At 37.2% G+C, this 27681-nt stretch overlaps 1 protein-coding gene across 14 annotated transcripts in view; it reads left to right on the top strand.

The window, feature by feature from the left end:
• LOC110461237 (hemicentin-1-like) overlaps positions 1 to 27681 on the top strand; it is a 56803-nt gene that overhangs the window by 16616 nt on the left and 12506 nt on the right. For 11 of the 14 annotated variants that reach the window (XR_002464100.1, XR_002464102.1, XR_002464109.1 and 8 more), the window contains 14 exons: positions 1235 to 1413; positions 2039 to 2150; positions 4832 to 5010; positions 6298 to 6418; positions 7021 to 7199; positions 7517 to 7643; positions 9221 to 9399; positions 13065 to 13185; positions 14362 to 14546; positions 15945 to 16059; positions 20045 to 20217; positions 21249 to 21353; positions 22710 to 22778; positions 25273 to 26256. Coding sequence is in view for 2 of the 14 variants with exons in the window: in XM_021514628.1 (XP_021370303.1) it covers positions 1235 to 1413; positions 2039 to 2150; positions 4832 to 5010; positions 6298 to 6418; positions 7021 to 7199; positions 7517 to 7643; positions 9221 to 9399; positions 13065 to 13185; positions 14362 to 14546; positions 15945 to 16059; positions 20045 to 20217; positions 21249 to 21353; positions 22710 to 22778; positions 25273 to 26256 (2828 nt within the window). In the remaining 12 variants the exon portion in view is untranslated. The remainder of the gene's footprint in view (positions 1 to 1234; positions 1414 to 2038; positions 2151 to 4831; positions 5011 to 6297; positions 6419 to 7020; positions 7200 to 7516; positions 7644 to 9220; positions 9400 to 13064; positions 13186 to 14361; positions 14547 to 15944; positions 16060 to 20044; positions 20218 to 21248; positions 21354 to 22709; positions 22779 to 25272; positions 26257 to 27681) is intronic. The other 3 variants (XR_002464101.1, XR_002464112.1, XR_002464103.1) reach the window with 3 other exon arrangements.

The raw sequence follows: 27681 nt of genomic DNA on the forward strand, positions 1-27681 counted from the left end.
AAGATACTTTACTTCTTCCGGTCTAATCAGCTGTAAATGAGTATGTGGTTGAGCAGTGCTAGAATTGTAGATTGCTAGCTGTGAGCATCTAAATAGCAGCACCAGCTATATGCTCCCCGGGGAGTTCAGAAAGATATTGGCTGGCTGCAAAAGCCCTACAACCACCGATAATAATTTGTGAACCGCTTTGAGACAACCTACTAACTAGCAACTAGGTTGTGATAAAGCAGTATATAAGAACCTCAAATTATTATTATTATTATTTTTATATGATGGAACCAATAATAGTATGTATGATGGCCTGTATCAGTGTTGTCTGTGTATGAATGGTGTCACCTGTAATTATTTGTTAACTTGTCTGGTGCTACATGTGTGAAGGTAAAGAGTACTAAAAAGTTATAATAAACAGTGTATCATAATTACCATTGTCACTATCATGAAATATTCATTTAAGTGTCCTTTTCCCTGGAAATATTTAAAAAAAAATCACATCTTGCATTGCATTTTACAAAGTTGTGATGTTCGAAATCTGTGTTTTTGAAAATAAAAAGGCAGAAAACAAAAGGAAAACAAAAACAACAGGGGCCTAATTCAGAACATATGCCTAACCTACACTTTACCAATGTTGCTATCAAGGAAAAAGAATTACATAGCATAAAAATGAGAGATGAACTCCCTGTCAAGGGAAGTAACTCTAAGCTAGAGAAAATTGTTTGTTTATTCATCTGCCGCATAAAAGGGGGAATAATTGTGATTATAATTGGTGCAGATACTCTTTACCTTATATGATCTGCCTGTATTACGTTGACTGTTGTCTGTAGTTGTCTGTAGTTGTCTGTAGCTGTCTGTAGTTGTCTGTAGTTGTCTGTAGCTAGATTGAGTGTTGGTACATGTTGAGCATGGTGGTGTTTGATAATGGAGTTTTCTGTTACGAGTTACTGCATAGAATCAACAAAAACTGCCAAGATTTTTCAACCTTTTCATCCCACACTGGATACAGTTGATCATTAATCTTCTTTCTCTGTAACTTTTGTACATTTTGTATTTGTCTTTTTTCTGATCAACTTTCAGTAGTTATCGTTCATCATAGTACTTTATCATAAAGGTGTTCCAGGCTTGTGTCCGAATTAAGTTGTAAAACAATTTGTAGCAGAAATAATTCAATAAAAAGAAAAATAGATTCATTATTCCAAACTTTTTAAATGAAAATGACGGTCCCTTCTGCTTATACAAGGTTAAAAGATGGGAAGGAGGTTACTCCTGGCAACAATGTTGCTATGGAGTGGGATCCAGATACTGGTAGCGCCGCCCTGGTGTTTAAACAGCCAACGTGTGAAGATTCTGGTGACTACCAGTGTGTGGCCACATCACCTATGGGTACCACAAACTCTCACACGACACTTAATATCAATAGTAAGTTCACGTTTTTTGTAGTTTTACAACTAAGTTGGGGGTGAGTGAGAAACTAGGCACTGCAGCTTGAAATTTCCCAGAATATTGTTATAATTAAATCATTCACCCCTTCAGTTTTAAACTTGACTTGCCCAGTCTTTGATTTGGTAAGGTTCAAATGTGACTTTCGGGTGAATGGATTAGACACCCTCACAGTACGTGATCTAGTGTCCCATATAGATATACAAACCTATATATGAAATATAAACAAAGAAAGTATACACATCACCACATTTACTCCGTGGAAGAAAAAACAATAGCACTGCTAAAGAAAGTGAACATCATCGATTAAATTCTTTTGATATTAAAAAGACCCTGCTAGCGACTTTAACAGATGAGATGCTGCCATACTGAAGCATTGCCCAGTATTATAACATTTATTTGAAGACAAATGTTACAACTTATTTTTTGTCAAAAGAAATAAAATCCGTTGACCTAACACTTTTGACCTCTACGGAATGTCATTGCAAGCATGAAAATACCCTGACAATTGAACAGGAGAAAAAAGACCAATGATGGTCGCATTAGGAATGAAAGCTAGGTCCCTCAGTCACTGTTTGACAGGTCCCTTGGGTATTCATTTCAGAACGACCTACCGTCACAAAGCCACTGGAGAAGATTTACACATGTAAAGCGGGTGACAAGAATGTCCGCCTTGTTTGTACGGTGACGGGAAAACCTAGCCCGGAGGTGTCCTGGTATGATATGTGTACCTTGTGACACGTACATGTTAATCTCGGCTTATATATAATTACCTGCTTGTAGTGGCTCTGCTTACTTCTACAGTTTCTTTTTCTGTACATGCAAATGTATTCAAAACGTTACTTTAATGCTTTGCTATATTTGCTTTATTTGCTTACTATTTGCTTTTATCGTTATAAACTTGTGTGCACTGCAGTTTTTACCATTACATATCTCTGTTTTGAGAAAACAATTTCTGTTGTTACAGTTCTTTTTGCCGGGTTTCCTTTCTTTTTCCCTTTGTTCTGTGTTTAATTATTCATTGTTCACCTTTTTGTATGCAATGAAGCTTCACCAATGGATGTTTTACGAAGCCATGTGATTTAGTTGAGAGATGATTTATTAGCTCTCCTGGTCTGAAGGCGCCCGTCGTCCGTCCGTACATCCGTAAACGACTTCTTCTTCTTAACCACTGGTTGGATTAAACTAAATTTGACTGGAAGCATCCCTAGGTGGTGGGGATTCAAAATTGTACAAATGGTAGGGCTGACCCCCAAGAGGCCTGAGGGGCGGGGCCAAAAGGGGTCAATTTACCTATATTGCTTTAAGCGACTTATTCTCTGGAACTAAGAAGTTGATATCAACCATATTTGACTGGAAGCATCCCTAGGTGGTGGTGATTAAAAATTGTACAAATGGGGGGGCTGACTCCCCAGGGGGCTTAGGGGCGGGGCCAAAAGGGGGCAATTTGGCTATATTGCTTCAAACGACTTCTTCTGTAGAACTGTGCACTGGATATCAATCATATTTGATCAAAAGCATTCCTTGGAGGCAGGGATTTAAAATTGTACAAATGGTGTGGCTAACCCCCCAGGGGGCTGAGGGGCAGGGCCAAAAAGGGTATTTGTCTATACTGCTTTAAGCGACTTCTTCTCTGGAACTTAAAAGTGGATATCAACCATATTTGCCTGGAAGCATCCCTAGGTGGTGGTGATTAAAAATTGTACAAATGGGGGGGCTGACTCCCCAGGGGGCTTAGGGGCGGGGCCAAAAGGGGGCAATTTGGTTATATTGCTATAAACGACTTCTTCTGCAGAACTATGCCATGAATATTGATCATATTGGGTCGGAAGTATTAATGGGAGGAAGGGATTCAAAATTGTACAAATGGTGGGGCTGACCCCCCAGGGGGCTTAGGGGCGGGGCCAAAAGGGGGCAATTTGGTTATATTGCTATAAACAACTTCTTCTGCAGAACTATGCCATGAATATTGATCATATTGGGTCCGAAGTATTAATGGGAGGCAGGGATTCAAAATTGTACAAATGGTGGGGCTGACCCCCCAGGGGGCTTAGGGGCGGGGCCAAAAGGGGGCAATTTGGTTATATTGCTATAAACGACTTCTTCTGCAGAACTATGCCATGAATATTGATCATATTGGGTCGGAAGTATTAATGGGAGGCAGGGATTCAAAATTGTACAAATGGTGGGGCTGACCCCCCGGGCTAAGGGGTGGGGCCAATAAATTGTATTACTTGGAAATGGTCGAGATCCCCACCATATAACCATATATACAATTGCTGAGTATAAAGAGAAGAATGCACATTTGCTTCCAGGATGTCCCTAGGGTCTGGCCCCACCCTTGGAGACATAGTCCCTGGGCCATAACTTTAAAACGATTGAGATCCCCACCCCAAAACTATATATACAAATGCTGGGCATAAAGAGACGAATGCAATCATGATATCAGATTAGACCCTGGGGTCTGACCGACCCCTAGGGACCTAGTTTCTTAGTCACAGCATGGAAACAGTTGAGAGCCCCACCCTATAACCGTATATATACAGTTGCTGAGTATAAAGAGATGATTGCACATATGCTTCCAGGTTGGTCTTGGGGACTGCCCCACCCTTGGAGACTTAACCCCTGGGTCATAACTTTGAAATGGTTAATATCCCCACACCAAAACTATATATACAATTGTTGGGCATAAAGAGACGAATGCAGTCATGATATTAGAATTGATCCCAGGGTCTGCCCCACCCTTGCAGACTTGGCCCCTGGGTCATAACTTTGAAATGGTTGAGATCCCCACCCCAAAACTATATATACAAATGCTTGGCAAAAAGAGACAAATGCAGTCATGATATTAGAATCGATCCTGGGTTCTGGCCACAACTCTAGGGACCTAGTTTCTGAGTCAAATCTTGGAAACAGTTGAGATCCCCACCCCATAACCATACATAAAATTGCTGGGCATGAAAAATCTAATATAGCTATGCTACAAGGATTGGCCTTGTGGCCTGGCATATTCCTTTGATCTCATTTGGAGAATAGTTTGCCATGATTGCTTAGGTATCCAGGTGAGTGATACAGGCTCTCTGGGCCTCTTGTTTGTTTCCTGTCCGATTTCCTGTTATGTTTCATAGATTTTGTCTTTAATTTGTACTTTTTCCAATTTTCTGACATATTTCTGGTTTCTGTGTATTTGATGCTGTATGAGTTTTAATGATATTAATTTGGATTTTTTTGTTATAATAGAAGTACGATATGATTGGTAAAATAATGTTGAGTTTAATGTTTTTCTTCTTATTGAATTCAAATCTTGAAAACATAAATGAAATGTTATGACATATATCAGTTGATAATACATTCTTGAGATTGCCAGCAAGTAAAAACCTTTGTACCGTAAAACTAGGTCAAAAGGCGGGAAGGAAATTAAATCGAGTGGTAGCATCAAAATAGAATGGGATGTCATCACTGGTAGCGCCGCCCTGGTGTTCAAGCAGCCAACGTGTCCTGACTCTGGTGACTACCAGTGTATGGCCTCGTCACCACTGGGTAGTACTAGCACTTCTACCACTCTCAAGGTGAAAAGTGAGTACGACGACATTCAAACCATGTTGTTTGAGTGACGGGTGGTTCACCATATTGCTGAGGATTCGCCTATTTCATTACAGTAACAGTTTCATTTTGAACCACTTGCTGGAACACAAACACTTATTGACCTCTTTCACTAGGCTACAAACCTACCATTCATGTACAATATACTTAACTTGTAACTTTAACTTTATACACAGATACACACAGATACACAGATTTATTCTGATAAAATTGTACAATTTCCTCTGCTGTCAGCTCAATTATAATGTAGTACATATAGTTGGTTAAACATATTAATAACATGATTTCTGAGTATTTTTTGCGAGTCCATTACAGAGAGCTGCACAGTTCCATAGAGAACAGATGTTCAATGATTAGTAATTATATTACAATAACATTGTGAATTGAATCAGTGTGGTTCAAAAATAAAAATGTTGGTACGTATATGGGCGTCTCTTGTATATCGCAATTACACATACTTAGCATACACCCATTGTCTCAGTATTGCTTTCTCGGACAACAAATAAGTAAGTATTGATTAAGATATGTTTACAAAATATTGATTTTGATATTTCTTCTGAAGAGAACATTTTAATTAGAAATGCATTCAATTTTCTATATAGTGATAGAATTCATTTGGAATTGATTATTGATTTGTTGCCTTATCGACTTTATTTTAAGTATATGGATGGTTCATCACCTCATTGACTCTATTTTGAGTTGAGTAGAGGGGGGATGCTTACCTCATTGATATTTTTCTTTGACTTAAATTTGAGTTGATGAGTGGTTCTTTACCTCATTGAGTCATCATGTCTTGATTCCAAGATAGTTCAGACATTTTGTATTGTAATATACCAGGTACGACACAAAATTCCTTGCAACAATGTGACATTTAGGATTACTCTGTCGACACCATTGTTGTAATTTGCACAAATGGTTTCTATGAGGGAATTCTTTGATTTTATGAAACTTTGTACATATATACTTATAATATCAATCTAAAAATTCACATTACTTCCGGATTAGGCAGGCGAAACATTGATTTCTGTGGAATTTGGATTTAATTTTGTTTTCTATTTTTTACCTTAATATTTACTGATAAATAGTTTAAAGACTATGATGAAAGATTTAATGCATTACAATGTGTTACGTTGTAGATTTAATGCATTACAATGTGATACGTTCTAGATTTAATGCATTACAATGTGATACGTTGTAGATTTAATGCATTACAATGTGATACGTTCTAGATTTAATGCATTATAATGTGTTACGTTGTAGAACCTGAAAAGAAGCCAGCTGTTGTGAAGCCTTTAGACAGAGAGTACAACCTGACGGAGACCAAAGAGCCCATCACACTCACCTTCAAGGTCGACGGGAACCCTGTGCCAGAGGTGTCATGGTAACCCAACTGCTTTGCCTTATTAGACACAATAATAGCATTCTGGCGACATCAATTGGTTGCATGATGTTGGAAAACCACAATGACATTTTTCCCAAAAGCATCTTTCCAATTACTCTGCATTTCATTATATTTCATACAAAAACCTATTAGCACTCAATCATTTTAAGACCCTGTTCAGAGTTCAGACACAAGGTGTCCCTGACACCATGAGTTGAACCACAGACAACCAGCTCACCAAGGCTCAAACATGTACAGCTCTGTAGGTTCACTGTCAACAAGGGTCGAATTCTACTAAATTAGAAATAAGAGCAGCCATCTTTTTAACAATTATTCAATAACAAAATGTAGATTTTCTAAAAACAACTTTATCAATGTAGTTTCATGAAACTTTTATAAAGTACTGTAAAAGGAAAGAGAGTTAAGTGTGCTTCCGCGGGGATCGAACCAGCGATACCAAACTTCCAAGTCCGTTATGTTTTATAGATAGGAAAATGAATAAGAATGACTTAATATATCTATTATTATAATAAGACATGTTTGTATTCTGTCTTCTTCTTTGTATGAATGTTTAGCCATCTCTCTGCTTTATATGTGTCAAGGGTAAAGGATGGGAAACCATTGGAGGCTGGAGGAAACATCTCATTTGACTGGAACGCTGAGACTGGATCAGCCAGCTTGATTTTCAAAGGCGTAAGCGTGAAGGATTCTGGGAAATATGAGTGCGTGGCGACCTCAACCATTGGTAAAACGACATCCAGCACAGCCATTGTTGTCAAGAGTGAGTATAACTACTGGTATTAGACTAAAGTGCTTAAAGATCATATGCTGTTCATATAATACCTGTACAGGGTAATGTTTCTACCTAAACAAGAGAATGAACCATTGATTCCCAACTTTCGAGTCCGCCAATCCACCAACTGAGTCAAAGGGAAATTGAGAAGGAGAATATGATCGTATGAACAATCAAAACTTTTCCACCATGTTATATTTGTGTTAAAGTCATATTCCTCATTTTTGTATTTCATCCATTGCTTTAACAAAAAGTATTGTTCTTCATTTTGAGATTATATACTCAAGCGTGCATATATATTTTAGCTTCAGAGCCAGAAAAGAAACCAACATTTTCAGCACCTCTTCAAAAAGAAAACAACAAGAAGGAAGGAGATGAAAACTTTGTGCTGACCTGTACGGTAGAGGGCAACCCTCGTCCAGAAGTATCATGGTAAAGCACTGTTGTTAACTCAACCACAGTAAAACTTTGTGCTGACCTGTACGGTAGAGGGCAACCCTCGTCCAGAAGTATCATGGTAAAGCACTGTTGTTAACTCAACCACAGTAAAACTTTGTGCTGACCTGTACGGTAGAGGGCAACCCTCGTCCAGAAGTATCATGGTAAAGCACTGTTGTTAACTCAACCACAGTAAAACTTTGTGCTGACCTGTACGGTAGAGGGCAACCCTCGTCCAGAAGTATCATGGTAAAGCACTGTTGTTAACTCAACCACAGTAAAACTTTGTGCTGACCTGTATGGTAGAGGGCAACCCTCGTCCAGAAGTATCATGGTAAAGCACTGTTGTTAACTCAACCACAGTAAAACTTTGTGCTGACCTGTATGGTAGAGGGCAACCCTCGTCCAGAAGTATCATGGTAAAGCACTGTTGTTAACTCAACCACAGTAAAACTTTGTGCTGACCTGTATGGTAGAGGGCAACCCTCGTCCAGAAGTATCATGGTAAAGCACTGTTGTTAACTCAACCACAGTAAAACTTTGTGCTGACCTGTATGGTAGAGGGCAACCCTCGTCCAGAAGTATCATGGTAAAGCACTGTTGTTAACTCAACCACAGTAAAACTTTGTGCTGACCTGTATGGTAGAGGGCAACCCTCGTCCAGAAGTATCATGGTAAAGCACTGTTGTTAACTCAACCACAGTAAAACTTTGTGCTGACCTGTATGGTAGAGGGCAACCCTCGTCCAGAAGTATCATGGTAAAGCACTGTTGTTAACTCAACCAGAGTAAAACTTTGTGCTGACCTGGACGGTAGAGGGCAACCCTCATCCAGAAGTATCATGGTAAAGCACTGTTGTTAACTCAACCACAGTAAAACTTTGTGCTGATCTGTACGGTAGAGGGCAACCCTCGTCCAGAAGTATCATGGTAAAGCACTGTTGTTAACTCAACCACAGTAAAACTTTGTGCTGACCTGTACGGTAGAGGGCAACCCTCGTCCAGAAGTATCATGGTAAAGCACTGTTGTTAACTCAACCAGGGTAAAACTTTGTGCTGACCTGGACGGTAGAGGGCAACTCTCGTCCAGAAGTATCATGGTAAAGCACTGTTGTTAACTCAACCACGGTTAAACTTTGTGGTGACCTGTATGGTAGAGGGCAACCCACGTCCAGAAGTATCATGGTAAAGCACTGTTGTTTACTCAACCACAGTTAAACTTTGTGCTGACCTGTATGGTAGAGGGCAACCCACGTCCAGAAGTATCATGGTAAAGCACTGTTGTTTACTCAACCACAGTAAAACATCTCCAAAATGACTTCTTTTTGTCAACATTTCAATTACTCTTCAATTACCAGCAGGTAGCCCATGCCAGATAATAAGCCCACCCCCATATCTATTGTAATTCAGTAGGAAATGCCCAAAATATTTATGTAGGCAATAGTTATTCTAAAGTAATAGTTAAATACAGTGACCTTGAACTTGATGAACACCTGACTAGAAGGACACTTGCACATGTACAATAGCCCAGTTTGACCCCTGTTATGTTAACAGTTGATATTACACACACAGGGTCAAGAATGGAGAAAAAATAGCAGCAGATGGCAACACCAGTGTAAAATATGATGCCGAAAAAGGCATAGCGACATTGACCTTGAAGGTATTGTCGTGTGCCGACAGCGGGAACTACGAGTGTGTGGCCGTTTCATCTGCTGGCACGGGGAAGTCTGTTGCAAAATTAACCGTGAAGAGTAAGAAATGTATCTCCCCCACGACCAATCAGACATTCATCACATCCCACCAAGGTAAGCGGCGACAAAGGTGTACCGGCCCGGAACGTCCCAACTATTGTCATTAAAATTATCACATTTTTTTCCTAAAATTATACAGAAACTTCAGTTTTCTATGACTCGTCTCTGCTATAGAAAATTACTGGTACATTTTACACATGATTAAGATTTTATTTTTGGCTAGTGCTGTTTCATAGAGCCATAGGTCCAGCATAGTTTTTGTTTTCTATGTGTACGACATTTATGTTTACCGGTACATGTATTAAGTTGAATCATCTTTTTGTGTTTGCATATCCTTGAATAGAATGATAATATTCGTAGGCAAACATGGAAAAGAGCTTGCTAGAGTCATTGAGAACCATCTGTTAATCCAAATGATTTTACAATTACGGAAAAAAATATGTTATTGTACATGGTTTTGTATGGAAATTCAAATTGTCTACGTAATACATAACAGAAATTAATATTTTCAGATTTTTGGCTGAGTTCAGCCTCTCAAAATGTTAGTGTATAAAAACAATGTTATTATTTTCACAAAGAATGGATTAAAAGATATAATTTTCAGCGTTTTTGCCCATAACCTTTTCCATCTCTGACATCAGGTCAAGAGTATCATCAGGTTTTAATATTTTATTCCAGTGATCACTATTAGGAAATATATTTTACCGTAATTTTTCAACAGAAAAATTCCCTATAAATCACATCTAACGATGTAATTTACAGAATATGTAAGTATTTCACAACTTCAGTATTTGAAATGCACTTTACATAGCTTATTGCTGAAATAAGTAGGGTGCAATTAGACAAAATTGTGATTTTTTTAGAATGTACCGTAATTTTCTATGGAAAGCTGTAGTTATATCTGCATAATGTCATCTGACCTTTCCGTGTGATGGTCCCAAACTGAATTTCTCTCACCAATAAATATATGAAAAGGACACTTTCGTGGAGGCTTTCTACATGGTTGCTTGATTGCTACCGTTCCAAACACCAGACCACACGGTAACACCTTTGTTCGACGCGAGGAGCCGTGCAGGCCCGCTTTACCAAGGTGGGGGAATGACTATAGTCAATGGTAACAGTTGCATGTTTGAATGTGTCTGATCATTCTCTGTCGGTGGTAAAGGTTGTATGTACGAGTGTCTCTCTCCTCCTCTGTTTAGTATACCCTTCTCCAATCCTATCTATTTGTTTGTTGTTGTGCTTTAATTTTATTGTCAACATTTGTATTGCTAATGATTTGCTGATTTTTCGCTTTTAATGTACACTATAACAAATGTACATGTATTGAACTATCACTGGGTTTTTTCGACAGAATTATATGCACATATTCTCGGACGAATATTTCACATGCATCTATAAAATATTTGAATTAATAGTCACTGTGTAACATGGTTAGCTGCTGTGTGTCTGTATGGACGGTTGTTGGTAGCACCACGGTTTTAAACTCTGGGCATACTTACAATTAAAGTTTGTAAAATCATTTTTGAGATTTCCAGTCATGTTTATAACCCCCTCAACAAAGTTAAGGACGATAAACTGAAATCAGCTTATCAATCCATCTGTCCTGCTGTAGGCCCAACAATATCGGAACAACTCTGATGTGCTTCAAGAGATGAATCTCAACCAACATCATATTTGTAGTATTCCAATTCCATGATTGGCATGCGTATGTCGTCTGTCGTTTTTATTGGACAGCCATCCATTGTCAAATTTTCAAGAATGGCTGAGCAGATTTTGATTAAATTTGGTCTCCACTGTATAACTCTAATAACTGGTGGGCATGAAGAAATAAACACAATCGTGTTACCAGGTTTGGTCCTTGAGTTCTGCTCTGCTCTGAAATCTTTAAGTTATAACATAGAAATAGTTAAGATTACCACCCTAGACCATTTACCGGTATACAATTGCTAGGCATTAATTATGCTACCAAGATTGGCATAGGGGACAAGCCCTTCCCTTGCACATTTAGTCCTTGAGTTAAACATGGAAATGGTTAATATTCCCTCTTTATAACCATTTAAATGCTTGCAGGGCATAAAGAGATGAACATTGTCATGCTACCAGGATCAGCCCAGGAGTCTGCTCCACCCCTTGATACTTAGCCCCAGGATCTTAACATAGAAAGGGCATTTGGGCACTATGGTCTTATGTTTGCTTTACATCACTAAGAAACTCAGCAGAAGGGAGTAATGATGTTTGTACTTTACATACATTTGAATTGCCAAAGATTAGTAATGGCCATAACAGTTGCCATATTGTTGCTAACTGATGATCACCTGTAGCTATCCAATCAGCTGCCATGATTTAATCATGTGATATACTAATGTTTATTTCTGTCTGCTATTTTGTATCCATGTCATTTCAAACTTATGTATCAGTCGGTGTTGTGTCCTTTATCGTGTAGAGTTTCTCAAAATCTTACTGTTGCTGCAATGTTGTAATGGTATAAATTTCCTCCGTCACTATAGTCTTACCCTGGCTATTGACTTGCCTTAGTTGTTGCTTTTTTACAGCATGACAAAAACAGTTGTATACCTGTTTATGTAAGCTTTAATTCTTGCGTATAACATGCTGTTTACTGTCTGACTTTTCTGTTGTAATGAATACTGTTGATTGACGACGTAGCATGGTATATATACGTGTAGATGTTAAAATTTAGTTGTTTTATGTTTTGTTTTGATTTACATCATTGATATACAATATGTAAATAGAATTATCAAAAATCTACATTTGAATGATTATCATGGTTTTTATAAATACCGAAAATTATGTATATTATTTATTGAATATCATGTTTTAGTGCTTCTGATTTTCCCATGTTTGGTAAATGTAAGTCCTGAACTATGGACATTCACTTTTTGCATTCCAAAATAAAAAATAATTATTTAAAATGATTAAAGAAGTTACTAGGGATAGCTGCAGTGTGTACTACATTTTATTGCCGTGTGAAATATCATTTCCCATTTTTAGAATATTTCTGAGAACTAGCAGTTCCTTGAATATAAGGTGTATTTTATGAAAATTTTGAATGTCTACCTTTTTTGTTAGATAATGTATAGTCTGACATGTGAGAACAGCTTTATCACTTTCACCACTGTAGACCATAATGGACTTATCCATATCAATGCATGGTAGAGTCTTTTAAAGTTACATAGGGGTGAAAGGGTTAAGGATCCTCGTACCACTGCCAAAAACTGTAACTTGGTGTTGGAAACTGTTTTTTCCGACATGACTATAGCTTTGATAAATCATTTCTGAAAAGAAAACCATACCTTGCGGGACATTTTAGACAAAAATGATGAAGAACTGGGATTCGCACCCAAGACTTCAGACTGTTAAACTTTTGCTCTAACCGACTGAGCCATCTAACCAATGGAAATGTCTGGGCCTTAATTGTGCTACAGTTATATCCAACCAGAAGTTCAGTGAGGTCACTATATACATGTATAGGAAAAAACTACAGTGCAGTGGGACAGGGAGCCTTAAAAAGACACATGTTCTCATCTCATAAGTAACAATGATAAACACAGGGATATATATGTAACATGTGAATTACTTCCACGTATATTAAATACTACTATCAGATTTACATTTGTAACTAACATCCATGGTATTTTCGACAGTGCCGGAAATCAAACCCAAGTTCTCAAAGGAGCTGGATGAGGCTTATAATGTCCTTGTAGGGGACAACAATGTCAAAATGGCTTGTGTTGTCGATGGCAACCCATGTCCTGATGTGTCCTGGTAAGTGGTTCATCTATTTATAGTTTGTGTTTGATATGATGATTTCTATTTTAAAGATGACTCTTAGGTTAAACTTTGTGGCTTTGGTTGTTTTCTAACAAACATGACACTCTGGTGTTATCCTCACTTAAATAAAAGAATGTTTTATAACTTTTCAAATTTGAATCTTCTATGACATAGAAATCTGTTCAAAAATTATCTAATATGGGGTCCCTCTGTATACATTTTAATTGAACTTGTGTCATCTTAAAACCTGTGTCTTGCACACAGATATATTTGGTAATAAATTTCATATTTGATTTGTTTAAATATTTGATATCAAACCACAAATGAAATATACCAATTACAGTATATAGCACACAAGTGTTTTGTTTACAAACTGTTCACATGATACTCTACTAGCATTATATACCAATTTTAAATTATATATTTTCACATTTCATTTGGTGTGATACATATAAGACTGTTGTATTTCATCAGGGATAACCCCTGAACGGTAGAAGGGGAGGGGGGGCAATATACTGAAAAGAGGTAAAAGGGGTTGGTGGGTTTATTCTGGCCTGAGTTTTCTCTGGCCCTGACACCAGATTTTGACAGATAGATGTCTGGTGTGGGGCCAGAGTGCACTACTAAACCAAACATCTCCAACCTCGGTTTGTATCAAAGAGGTGCTGACATCAAAAATCTACTATGACATGACGCATATATATTGATAAATTTGTTATTTATTTATCCAAATTGGCCCTTAATATTCACCAACAACTGCTACATTCCATCAGTAGAGTTCTCGGTTTTCAATCATTCCATTTTTCCCACCTGAGCAAAGCCATTTTGTAGGTCATGGGAGTGACTAATCAAAATAAAGAGGCGGTCTCAAAATCTTCCTTACAAGAATAATATTTTCCGTTTTTGGTCCACATGAGTTCGATTTCTTGATTAGGCCCCACACCAGACATCTATCTGTCAATATGTCAAAGTCTGATGTCAGGGCCAGAGAAAATTCGGGCTAAGTTTATCCCTGATCGGGACCCTATGTCAGAAAATAGTAAAATAATGGCTGCCATCTTAGATTTTGATAGATTTGATGGATTTGATATCAGTGTAAATTGTTTGATGAAACAATTATAAAATATTTTTACATTATTTCATCTGGTCATGCTATTGATAATTTGTCAGGTTCAAGGCTGGAAAGAAGGAGAAATTGATGGAGACAAGCAATATGAAGATGAAATGGACCCCAAGCACTGGCCATGCTGATCTGATCTTCAACAGCATCAGTTTGTCCGATGCAGGCACCTATGTGTGTGTAGCAGACTCGGCAATAGGAAGCAAAAAGAGCGAGACAACCCTCAAGGTCACAAGTACGTATCACAGAACAGTTTAGTTTGAAGAATGAGACATCCTTCAAGGTCACAAGTTGGTATCATAGAACAGATTAGTATGAAGAATAAGACATCGCTCAAGGTCGCAAGTACGAATCATAGAACAGTTTAGTATGAAGAATGAGACATTCCTCAAGGTCACAAGTTGGTATCATAGAACAGTTTAGTATGAAGAGTGAGACATCCCTCAAGGTCGCAAGTACGTATCACAGAACAGTTTAGTATGAAGAGTGAGACATCCCTCAAGGTCACAACTACGTCTCATAGAAAGTCTTAGATTTTAGTAAGGAGAGCGAGACATACCTCAAGGTCACAAGTATGTATCATTGAACAGTGTAGTATGAAGAATGAGACATCCCTCAAGGTCACAAGTATGTATCATTGAACAGTGTGGTATGAAGAGTGAGACATCCCTCAAGGTCACAAGTACGTATCATTGAACAGTGTAGTATGAAGAGTGAGACATCCCTCAAGGTCACAAGTACGTATCATTGAACAGTGTAGTATGAAGAGTGAGACATTCCTCAAAGTCACAAGTACGTATCATTGAACAGTGTAGTATGAAGAGTGAGACATCCCTCAAGGTCACAAGTACGTATCATAGAAAGTCTAAGATTTTAGTAAGGATAGCGAGACATCCCTCAAGGTCACAAGTACATATCACAGAACAGTTTAGTATGAAGAGTGAGACATTCCTCAAAGTCACATGTACATATCACAGAACAGTTTAGTATGAAGAGTGAGACATTCCTCAAGGTCACAAGTATGTATCACAGAAAGTCTTAGATTATAGTAAGGAGAGCGAGACATCCCTCAAGGTCACAAGTACGTATCACAGAACAGATTAGTATGAAGAGTGAGACATCCCTCAAGGCCACAAGTACGTATCATTGAACAGATTAGTATGAAGAGTGAGACATCCCTCAAGGTCACAAGTACGTATCATTGAACAGTGTAGTATGAAGAGTGAGACATCCCTCAAGGTCACAAGTAATTATCATAAAAAAGCTTAGTTTAGTAAGGAGAGCGAGACATAGCTTCAGTACATCAGTGTAGCGATCATAGCATACTCTATTTTCAATCTTCACTGAGATGTCTTTTAGTTGAATTGAAACGGATACACCAGGATGTACATCTTTCATTCGAAGGTACAATTCTTGGGCCTGATCATTTTTGTCTATTTTCAAAATGTAATATTTCATGGATGTATATAAAATCTGATGGACCTGCAAATATTATTTAAGGCCTTGAATGTCTTTGCCAAGACTCGCCAGAACCCGGCATCAGAAAGAGATTATAAGATCCTCCTTTTGTTATATAACCAACCGTTTTATTTGACACGTGGATGTTTACATTATGTTGTGTTTTATGTTACAGAGCGTGTATGTCCACCAGTCTTTACAGACATGGCTGCCAGTCAGACTGTACCTGTCGGAGGGGTAGCTGTCTTCAAGGGTATCATCACGTCCAAATCTCCGGCTACATTTACCTGGTAGGACACCTGTTTATATCTAAAGCTTATAAACCTAGATAATAATGTGAAATTTTAAATATTTCCTTAAGCAGCAAAACAGATATAGATGAAAACCTGCTTGTACAAACACCTCAATTAGGAGACCACCTGTGTGTTTAATACTCCCCATTTTGATTTCTTTGTGAACTTAACCTGTATCAAGAGACCACTTGACCTTGGGTGGTCTCTTATAAAGGTTTGACTGTATTTATTCCTTGTATGTTTTCATTATCCAACATATACTTATCATGCCTTGGCTTGGAATTGCATAATTCCATTATTGCATGCATGTTGTAAGTTGACATATACATCTGATATACTGTCAGTCGACTGACTGAATATTAGCTCAGATAAGATTGTGGCATTATACAGATATGATCCGATAGTGACATCGTAGATAAATGTCCTGTGTCCATTCTCCTGAAGTTGCATCAAGTTAATTTGGATGAGGCTTACCTGAAAAAATTAGGGTAGGTAGTATAGGTAGGTAACAGATTATATTTCTCAAAAAGAATTAACAGTGCATCTATAGGATAGTGAGCAGGATTTTAATGGTACTCCTTGAAAATGTAATGGCCTAAAAAAGTTTAGGCAAGGTAAGGTAGGGTAACTGGAAACTAACAATTAATATTTTTTGGCCTTAAATTGATTTTATTGACTGAATATCATATTAATCTGGTTAATAATTGTCTCCTCAATAAAAAAAAGTTAGTACTGTATCCAGTCTCCTCAATACAAAAAGTTAGTTCTGTATCCAGTCTCCTCAATACAAAAACTTAGTACCGTATCCAGTCTCCTCAATACAAAAAGTTAGTATCGTATCCAGTCTCCTCAATACAAAAAGTTAGTACCGTATCCAGTCTCCTCAATACAAAAAGTTAGTTCTGTATCCAGTCTCCTCAATACTAAAAGTTAGTTCTATCCAGTCTCCACAATACTAAAAGTTAGTTCTGTATCCAGTCTCCTCAATGCAAAAACTTAGTACCGTATCCAGTCTCCTCAATACAAAAAGTTAGTACCGTATCCAGTCTCCTCAATACAAAAAGTTAGTACCGTATCCAGTCTCCTCAATACAAAAAGTTAGTACCGTATCCAGTCTCCTCAATACAAAAAGTTAGTACCGTATCCAGTCTCCTCAATACAAAAAGTTAGTACCGTATCCAGTCTCCTCAATACAAAAAGTTAGTACCGTATCCAGTCTCCTCAATACAAAAAGTTAGTACCGTATCCAGTCTCCTCAATACAAAAAGTTAGTACCGTATCCAGTCTCCTCAATACAAAAAGTTAGTACCGTATCCAGTCTCCTCAATACAAAAAGTTAGTACCGTATCCAGTCTCCTCAATACAAAAAGTTAGTACCGTATCCAGTCTCCTCAATACAAAAAGTTAGTACCGTATCCAGTCTCCTCAATACAAAAAGTTAGTACCGTATCCAGTCTCCTCAATACAAAAAGTTAGTACCGTATCCAGTCTCCTCAATACAAAAAGTTAGTACCGTATCCAGTCTCCTCAATACAAAAAGTTAGTACCGTATCCAGTCTCCTCAATACAAAAAGTTAGTACCGTATCCAGTCTCCTCAATACAAAAAGTTAGTACCGTATCCAGTCTCCTCAATACAAAAAGTTAGTACCGTATCCAGTCTCCTCAATACAAAAAGTTAGTACCGTATCCAGTCTCCTCAATACAAAAAGTTAGTACCGTATCCAGTCTCCTCAATACAAAAAGTTAGTACCGTATCCAGTCTCCTCAATACAAAAAGTTAGTACCGTATCCAGTCTCCTCAATACAAAAAGTTAGTACCGTATCCAGTCTCCTCAATACAAAAAGTTAGTACCGTATCCAGTCTCCTCAATACAAAAAGTTAGTACCGTATCCAGTCTCCTCAATACAAAAAGTTAGTACCGTATCCAGTCTCCTCAATACAAAAAGTTAGTACCGTATCCAGTCTCCTCAATACAAAAAGTTAGTACCGTATCCAGTCTCCTCAATACAAAAAGTTAGTACCGTATCCAGTCTCCTCAATACAAAAAGTTAGTACCGTATCCAGTCTCCTCAATACAAAAAGTTAGTACCGTATCCAGTCTCCTCAATACAAAAAGTTAGTACCGTATCCAGTCTCCTCAATACAAAAAGTTAGTACCGTATCCAGTCTCCTCAATACAAAAAGTTAGTACCGTATCCAGTCTCCTCAATACAAAAAGTTAGTACCGTATCCAGTCTCCTCAATACAAAAAGTTAGTACCGTATCCAGTCTCCTCAATACAAAAAGTTAGTACCGTATCCAGTCTCCTCAATACAAAAAGTTAGTACCGTATCCAGTCTCCTCAATACAAAAAGTTAGTACCGTATCCAGTCTCCTCAATACAAAAAGTTAGTACCGTATCCAGTCTCCTCAATACAAAAAGTTAGTACCGTATCCAGTCTCCTCAATACAAAAAGTTAGTACCGTATCCAGTCTCCTCAATACAAAAAGTTAGTACCGTATCCAGTCTCCTCAATACAAAAAGTTAGTACCGTATCCAGTCTCCTCAATACAAAAAGTTAGTACCGTATCCAGTCTCCTCAATACAAAAAGTTAGTACCGTATCCAGTCTCCTCAATACAAAAAGTTAGTACCGTATCCAGTCTCCTCAATACAAAAAGTTAGTACCGTATCCAGTCTCCTCAATACAAAAAGTTAGTACCGTATCCAGTCTCCTCAATACAAAAAGTTAGTACCGTATCCAGTCTCCTCAATACAAAAAGTTAGTACCGTATCCAGTCTCCTCAATACAAAAAGTTAGTTCTGTATCCAGTCTCCTCAATACTAAAAGTTAGTTCTATCCAGTCTCCACAATACAAAAAGTTAGTTCCGTATCCAGTCTCCTCAATGCAAAAACTTAGTACCGTATCCAGTCTCCTCAATACAAAAAGTTAGTACAGTATCCAGACTCCACAATACAAAAACTTAGTACCATATCCAGTCTCCTCAATACAAAAAGTTAGTACTGTATCCAGTCTCCACAATACAAAAAGTTAGTACTGTATCCAGTCACCTCAATACAAAAAGTTAGTTCTGTATCCAGTCTCCTCAATACAAAAAGTTAGTACCGTATCCAGTCTCCTCAATACAAAAAGTTAGTACCGTATCCAGTCTCCTCAATACAAAAAGTTAGTACCGTATCCAGTCTCCTCAATACAAAAAGTTAGTACCGTATCCAGTCTCCTCAATACAAAAAGTTAGTACCGTATCCAGTCTCCTCAATACAAAAAGTTAGTACCGTATCCAGTCTCCTCAATACAAAAAGTTAGTACCGTATCCAGTCTCCTCAATACAAAAAGTTAGTACCGTATCCAGTCTCCTCAATACAAAAAGTTAGTACCGTATCCAGTCTCCTCAATACAAAAAGTTAGTACCGTATCCAGTCTCCTCAATACAAAAAGTTAGTACCGTATCCAGTCTCCTCAATACAAAAAGTTAGTACCGTATCCAGTCTCCTCAATACAAAAAGTTAGTACCGTATCCAGTCTCCTCAATACAAAAAGTTAGTACCGTATCCAGTCTCCTCAATACAAAAAGTTAGTACCGTATCCAGTCTCCTCAATACAAAAAGTTAGTACCGTATCCAGTCTCCTCAATACAAAAAGTTAGTACCGTATCCAGTCTCCTCAATACAAAAAGTTAGTACCGTATCCAGTCTCCTCAATACAAAAAGTTAGTACCGTATCCAGTCTCCTCAATACAAAAAGTTAGTACCGTATCCAGTCTCCTCAATACAAAAAGTTAGTACCGTATCCAGTCTCCTCAATACAAAAAGTGAGTTCTGTATCCAGTCTCCTCAATACAAAAAGTTAGTACTGTATCCAGTCTCCTCAATACAAAAAGTTAGTACCGTATCCAGTCTCCTCAATACAAAAAGTTAGTTCTGTATCCAGGCAATGAGAACAATGCCCTGCAATGTCCCATTGGGGTTTTTTTCCTAGGAAAAAGGGAAGCGCTGTCCTTTCAAACACAGACAGGATCAAGATTGCAGTATCCAAGACAGAAACAAGCCTGACGATCACAGGCGTCCAGTTTGATGATCGTGCCACGTACACTTGCTCGGCCAAGAATGAGGATGGAGAAGAGCACACCTCAGGCGACCTGAATGTCGAGGGTAAGACACAGCCTCTCAGCATCACGTATAATGTGTCTTAGCCCAGCTTTTCAAACCTCTATAAGCTAAACAGCAGGTTCACTCAAAAACCTTTTATCACTTTCCTTTGAAAATATTGAAAAGTGGTAGAATTATTTATAGAAAAATTAAAAAAGGCCATTTGAAGAAATGGAAAGTATTCTTTTAGATTTTAAAATGATTAATTTAAAAAAGATAATTGCTTGTAAATCATTGATTTGAACAACTGGGCACAGAGTGTTTCCTGTTTGTGTGATTGAAGTTATATAAAATATGGAAAGAGTAAACATCACATAAACAATTCATGTAAATACTGATAGGTCTGGGAACATTTGTAAAAAAGATATTATGTATAAACATATACTCTTTATAACAAGATTTCAGAAGATAAAAAGTTTACTTGCTGAAAAGAAAGAAAAAAAATCATGAAAATATTTTTTAATCTTTTTAAAAAGAAATAACTGTTCTTTTTACAAGCATTCCCTGATCTATTGAACATTTTGTGATATTCCTCAACGAATCATTTTATTGCAACTTGACGATAGATATCACACTTACATTTGATATTTGAATGCGACTAAAGCTTTAACGCCTTCTATTAGCATTACTCATGTAGATTTCGTTGAGGAATCCAACGTGTATGAAAATTTTATTCTGCTCTGGTTTATAGTTTGCCAAGACTCTTGGATTTGTTGGAGTGATTTCATTTTTTGAGACATTTGGAAAATGCTTCATAACATTATTTATGTATATCATCTATCAAACTGTTTATATCTATAAACATATATATTTGTTTTGCACTTCAAATCATACGGATAGATTTGAAAATAAAATCTGTATTGTATTTCTTGACTAACTTACAAATCATACGGATAGATTTGAAAATCAAATCTGTATTGTATTTCTTGACTAACTTACAAATCATACGGATAGATTTGAAAATAAGATCTGTATTGTATTTCTTGACTGACATCTCATGAAAACACTTGATTCCATCTTGCCTGGTTTACTAGAAAAGGGTGTTAGGGGTAGATGGACGCCGTTTGAGGACGAACCCAGCAAGTTTATAGCTGGGGACGAGGATGATGTTTTCCTGCCGGATGTACAAAAGCCTAAAGGTAAAGCTGGACACAGGATCTAAACGGAAGCGTGCATCATGTTCACTTTGTTAAGCCAGCCACCATGAATGTAACACTAAAGAGAGAGATAGAGTTAGACCAGAATCCCTCACACTTAATTGAATTAACACAGTGAGCATGAGTTTATTGAGAACTACTTGTAAAAGAGTAAGACTTAGATTTTCATCCATTATACTTTATAATAGTTCATTAATACCAGGTTGATTTTATTTTTTTTAAACTTTCAATAACTGTTACCTCCTCACTCAACCATACTGGAATATTAAATAACGGACTCTCAGCATGTGTTACTTCTCCGGTTGCCATGATGTTATCAGGGTTAGCTGATTTTTGTTCGGCTTAAGAATAATTGGTTTTATTGTTTGAGTTGACACTGACATGAAGTTCTACAATAATAGGTTTATGGGATTGATTTGTTACTATATTTACAGTGGTGGCATATTTAATTCATTGTTGCGTTTTTCGACATCATTTTGATAAGATGTCAACAGGATCTGAGATGTTGACATAAATATGAATACTGTATAACAGGTTATTTATGCAGGCTTAAATTTTTCACTTTTTTGACTTAAAATTAAATAATTAAATTTAAACGGATTTCAATTTTGCGATCTGGACATATTTGAAGGACCTAAATTTCCGTGGTGTTTAGGCATAGAGACGGGACACTTGGCATAGAGACGGGACACTAGGCATAGAGACGGGACACTTGGCTTAGAGACGGGACACTAGGCATAGAGACGGGACACTTGGCATAGAGACGGGACACTTGGCATAGAGACGGGACACTAGGCATAGAGACGGGACACTAGGCATAGAGACGGGACACTAGGCATAGAGAGGGGACACTTGGCTTATAAAGTGTCGTATAGATCTACATGTATTACAGCAAACTGAGCAAAAAATCATAAGCAAAACTGTGTGTGGTATGATCTATTTTCATGTTTATGAATTGTTACAACCACTTGAGCATTATTTCATGAAGACATCACGGTTAAGAATTTATTTTCACATCTCAGTTTTACACTCGTCTTATCATTCTGAGGATCATATTTTTGCGATTGAAATTGACCTGTGTAATTGCAAAAATAACACTCCTGCAAAAATAACCTGCTTAACAGAATGTCGCAATAACGTGTAAATTATGTTGACATTTCTAAAAGTAATGTTGACTTATAAGTCGAAAGTCAATGGCAGAAACTAAATATGCTGCCATAATTAACTGTTCGAAAAAGTTATACTGACAGGAATTATAAGTTCACTGAAATAACACTGTTGATGAAGGATTTGGCATGGTGGGCGTGGCATTATAATATGTTGTGTAACATGTTGCAGACAGTTACACATGGGACACGTATGTTAAGGATATAACGATACTGGCTGAAGGATACCCCGTTGTCATAGGTAACACTGTTAGTGCAGGCCTGTCTGCCGCACAGCTTCACTGTCTCCCCTGGTGACCTGCTACTCAACCTTGGAGTTGTTAGAAGCCAGCTTAAGGATATATACTACCTTACTGTGATTGTCTATTTCCATTACAAAAGAGTTCACACTTAGAAAACAGTTCAATGTATACAGCACTGATTCACACAGTGTTACTTTTTGGTGCTACCTTCAAACTATTTACAGTGTTGAATTTGACGGTTTTGAGATACGGGTACATTGAATTATGACTAGAACTGTTTTTAGATTGTTGGGTATCTAGTATTGCTTCACTAGTAATATTAACTGTCATGATGAATTCGCAGGTTCTTTATACCTCAAATATATTTAAAAAACAACACTGCTGTGAAAAATTACCCTGTATTCAGTATACAGTGTATATTAACTCGTTACATCCGTACACAAGGATGCATCATTGCATGATAACAGGTGATACAGCATTATTAAAAATTGCCAATCAAATTTGTAAGGGAGATAACTCTCACTCCAGTCACAAATATAATGTGTAAGATAGCACATCAGGATGCATGGGTGATGCTGACGAAATAAAAAATGATATTTCTCTAGCAAAGATCACAGATATATTGTTTGAGGTAGCATATATCCTTATTCTGCCTATCAACTGTACCATATTTTACTTCTAATAGGGATATCGGTAACGTTAAGTCCATCCCCCATATTCAACTGATTATAAGATTGTATTACAATATATCTGAAAGAAATCCCTGTTAGTAAAAAGGGCACAGTTGTGTAACGGACTGTAACTGGACAGGGTTGGTTGCTGGTCCCATGTTTGGTGCCAAATGTAATATAAAACGAAAAATGCAGCGTCAAGAACGGGATTTGAGCTTGGGACCTCTGAACTCTAGACGACTCTCTAACAAAACAAGCTACTTGGTCCAGGCAATAAGTACAGTCCTGTTCTGTCACGTGTGCTTGAGTTGATTTAACCTTTCTTGTAAAATAAAAAGTTAAAACAAATCACAGGCTTCAATAAGTATGATATGTTGTTTAGTACTACAAGCATCTATACTACGTTCAAAGTGGGAAATTATCTTATATAACAATTTAATTTGGAGGTGCCAGTTAGTTCAAGCAACCATTAGAAATTCCTGAAGAAGTTAAGATCGCAGTTTTCTCTGACGTTCCTAAGTGTAATTGATATTTGTCTTTACTCTAGCAGTATTTTCTTTATAGAGAAATTCAGGTTTAAGAAAAAGTCTTTTCAGAATCCCCCGTGTCTTATTTCCAGTAAAATATGGTATGATTGATAAGGGGGAAATGAGCTAGGCTTATGACAGTGTCCAGTCTCTGTATTTTATTGCATATCTAAAAAATAGCCACCTTTGTTTTTCAAGTAGTTGTTTTTCATGAATGCAATAATACCGCATTGGTTTTTGTTATTTCAATAAAATAAGTAAGTAGCTTCAATATTTTCCCTAAGATGCTTTTTGTTAGCAATGTATATACATGTACAGCATTAGCAACTAATCTACACGATTTTTGCACCTGTGGGATTGAATGTCAATATTTTGGATCATTTAAAGTGTGGAATATCGATTGTAATTTGCAGCTTCTCTTTGCTTCAGTCATTTCAATTATTGCATTTTGGGGATGTTGCTTTCACAGCTATAAATAGATCGGCTTTCCATGTCCAACATTGAACGTTACATGTATATGTCTATAAATCAATGTCGGTCATGTAGGATCGTAGTTTTGGAGATAGTTCTTGTAGATTCTTTGTATGTAGTTAGCACTGTTACTTAAGTCTTCCTGTCTGTCGTGAGTCAAATGAATGTGTAATAAATGTGTGTAGAAATTGTGAATTTGATAAGTGCACTACTTTCAGATAGTGTATGTTGTGTGTTCTGTTTTCTAGGAAAATTATAAGCTCAAGGGCTTATATCATTTCAGCACCGAGACACAGCCTATAGGACTCTCTGTATGGAGTAGATATGTAGAAATTGTTAGATAAAGCTGTCTGTTTGAATTGTTTAGCATGTGGATGTTCTGTCTAATATAGTAATATGGTGTCTGTGGTTAAGTGAATTTCTTTTCCTTATTTCTTAATCCACTAGTTAGAGATAATCATGTGGAAATTGATATTCGTCAATATTCAGAAATGTGGGTATTATTGTTTTAATGCAAATACCATCAGTGGCATTAAGGTCACTGTTTGTGATAAGCCCAAGTTCAAACTTAAAGTTTGACATATAATTACTTAAATTGTATATCGAGTAAAATGATTGAAAAGTATTCTGAACAAGGTTTCAGATTTTGTGGCATAGTGACAAATTTTACAGTCAATTGTATGCAATGTGTCACAGTAAATTGGCCATGAAAGGTGTTGAGGTTTTCTGCGTAGAAAATCAAAATCAAACAAAAAATGTATAGCTAAGAAAAAGGGTTATTATATATATTAACTAAAGTATGATCATATTTGTAACCTTTCCAGCTGATAACATTTTCAATGATGAGGAGTCTGTCGTCCAACATGCACACTCCAATGCTAGCAACATTGAACCAGTCAATGAAGAAGAGGAATATGTTGTTACTATGACGATGAGTTCTGACCAGGATGACAGTACAGAAATAATGAACTTGGACATGAACAACAGTAATGGTGCGGAATATTTGGAGAATGGAACGACAGAGTCTAACTCTTCAGCAGAAGCCACCTCATCTGTCCATGAAGAGGGAGTTAGGTCCCCCACCTCATCTGTCCATGAGGAAGGAGTTAGGTCCCCCACCTCATCTGTCCACGAGGAGGGAGTTAGGTCCCCCACCTCATCTGTCCACGAGGAGGGAATTAGGTCCCCCACCTCATCTGTCCACGAGGAGGGAATTAGGTCCCCCACCTCATCTGTCCACGAGGAGAGAGTTAGGTCCCTCACCTCATCTGTCCACGAGGAGGGAATTAGGTCCCTCACCTCATCTGTCCACCAGGAGGGAATTAGGTCCTTGTTGATTCAAAACCAAGAAGAAGACAATGCTAGATCAGAAGAGATGGAAAATGGCTTTGAAACAATAGAGGATTTGGAAACAAATCATGGTATCGTAAGGAACATGGACTTGAAGGAAATACTCCAGGGTAGTGGTACATTGACTACTGAGGAAGATAAGGATTGTACGATCTCCGGTCACCCTGAATCTCCTGTCAAACCCATAAACTTTAATTTCCTTATCAACTCTGGCCCTGATGAAGAATCTGGTGAAGATACCTATTCTTACGAGTACTTGTCAGAATCTGAAGAAGATTTTACCCAAACCCTCAACAGCGCTCATGGCAAGGAATACATAGATGATGCACGCTCTAGTGATGGGACATTGGTGAAGGATCTAGAGAAGGCAGTACCAGACGATAGGGACATAGAACTTGACCATGGGACCATGATAAGGGACCTGGGGATGGTGAAAGAGACTGTCGATGGTGATTTGGGTGAGAAAGTCGGTGGTGTGGAGGTGTTGTCAGTGATTCTATTGGAGTGGTTTCAGAATGCACTAGTCTAGTATTAGTGTTAATACATTGAGTAGTTTGTGTCACAAGTTAATTAGTATATTCCTCTTATTGTCATGAAAATGTGTCCAAAGAAAAATGTGATATTAAGCAAAATGTGACACCAAACATTTTTTTATGTTGCAAATAAAGCACTTTACGATAAAGTGTAAGCAAATGTACATAAATGTAGCTCTTTGTAATAAAATCACATGGAAAGAAAAACAAATAAATTAAATAACATATAAGATGTAATTGAAAATTAGTTTTAAATGAAAACATGATATTAACCAAAAACGTGACATTAAGCACATTGACATTAAGTGGAGTACACTCTATTGTGTAATACTGTAAAACACTGTGCACTAGTTCCATAAGTGTTTGTACCATTTTTATTGTGACCTGAAAGGATATCATTTAACATGTGTTGGTTCACTTTGAAATTATCGTGATGTATTGATGTGTTAGATTTGTACTTCAATGGTGTCTTTATTCATAGTTTTTAGATAAGGTGTTGTTGTTGAACATTTTTACATTCTAGTCATTCAAACATAGCAAACATTTCTTCAAAGCATGCAATTTAAACTTAAAGTAAGACATCTTGTTTTAACAGTTGATCATAATTAAAATGTTTGCATGACTTCCATTTTGATAAGTGGTGCAACTGATTGGTGAAAAGTGGTGTAAATATGATTGATCAAAGGGAATATAATTATGATTCATTAAAAGTAGTGCAACTAAGTTAGTGTGATTGCCAGCAGATTGGTTTAAAGTCGTGTAACTGTGATTGGTCAAAAGTAGTGTAACTGTGATTGGTCAAAAGTACAGAAATTATGATTGGTCAAAAGTACTAAAATGATGATTGGTCAAAAGTAGTGCAACTTAGATTGGTCAAAGTTAGTGTGATTGGTTAAAAGTCGTGTAACTGTGATTTGTCAAAAGTAGTGTAACTGTGATTGGTCAAAAGTACTAAAATTATGATTGGTCAAAAGTAGCAAATTATGATTGGTCAAAAGTAGTGCAACTGTGATTGGTCAAAGTTAGTGTGATTGGTTAAAAATAGTGTAACTGTGATTTGTCAAAAGTAGTGTAACTGTGATTGGTCAAAAGTACTAAAATTATGATTGGTCAAAAGTAGCAAATTATGATTGGTCAAAAGTACAGAAATTATGATTGGTCGAAGGTTGTGCAACTGTGACTGTTCAAAAGTGGAGTAGGTATGATTGTTGAATGTTAAATTTGCACACAGAAAAGAAATAAAACTCAGGCTACACAATTAAGGTATTTTGACTGTAGAATGAAAAGGTTTGAAATACAAGAATATGCTTAAGAAAATATGGAAATAAAATGTATCATGTCAAACACTTA

This window comes from Mizuhopecten yessoensis, unplaced genomic scaffold, assembly GCF_002113885.1.
Source record: "Mizuhopecten yessoensis strain PY_sf001 unplaced genomic scaffold, ASM211388v2 scaffold10591, whole genome shotgun sequence".
In the NCBI taxonomy this organism is placed as follows: Eukaryota; Metazoa; Mollusca; class Bivalvia; order Pectinida; family Pectinidae; genus Mizuhopecten; species Mizuhopecten yessoensis.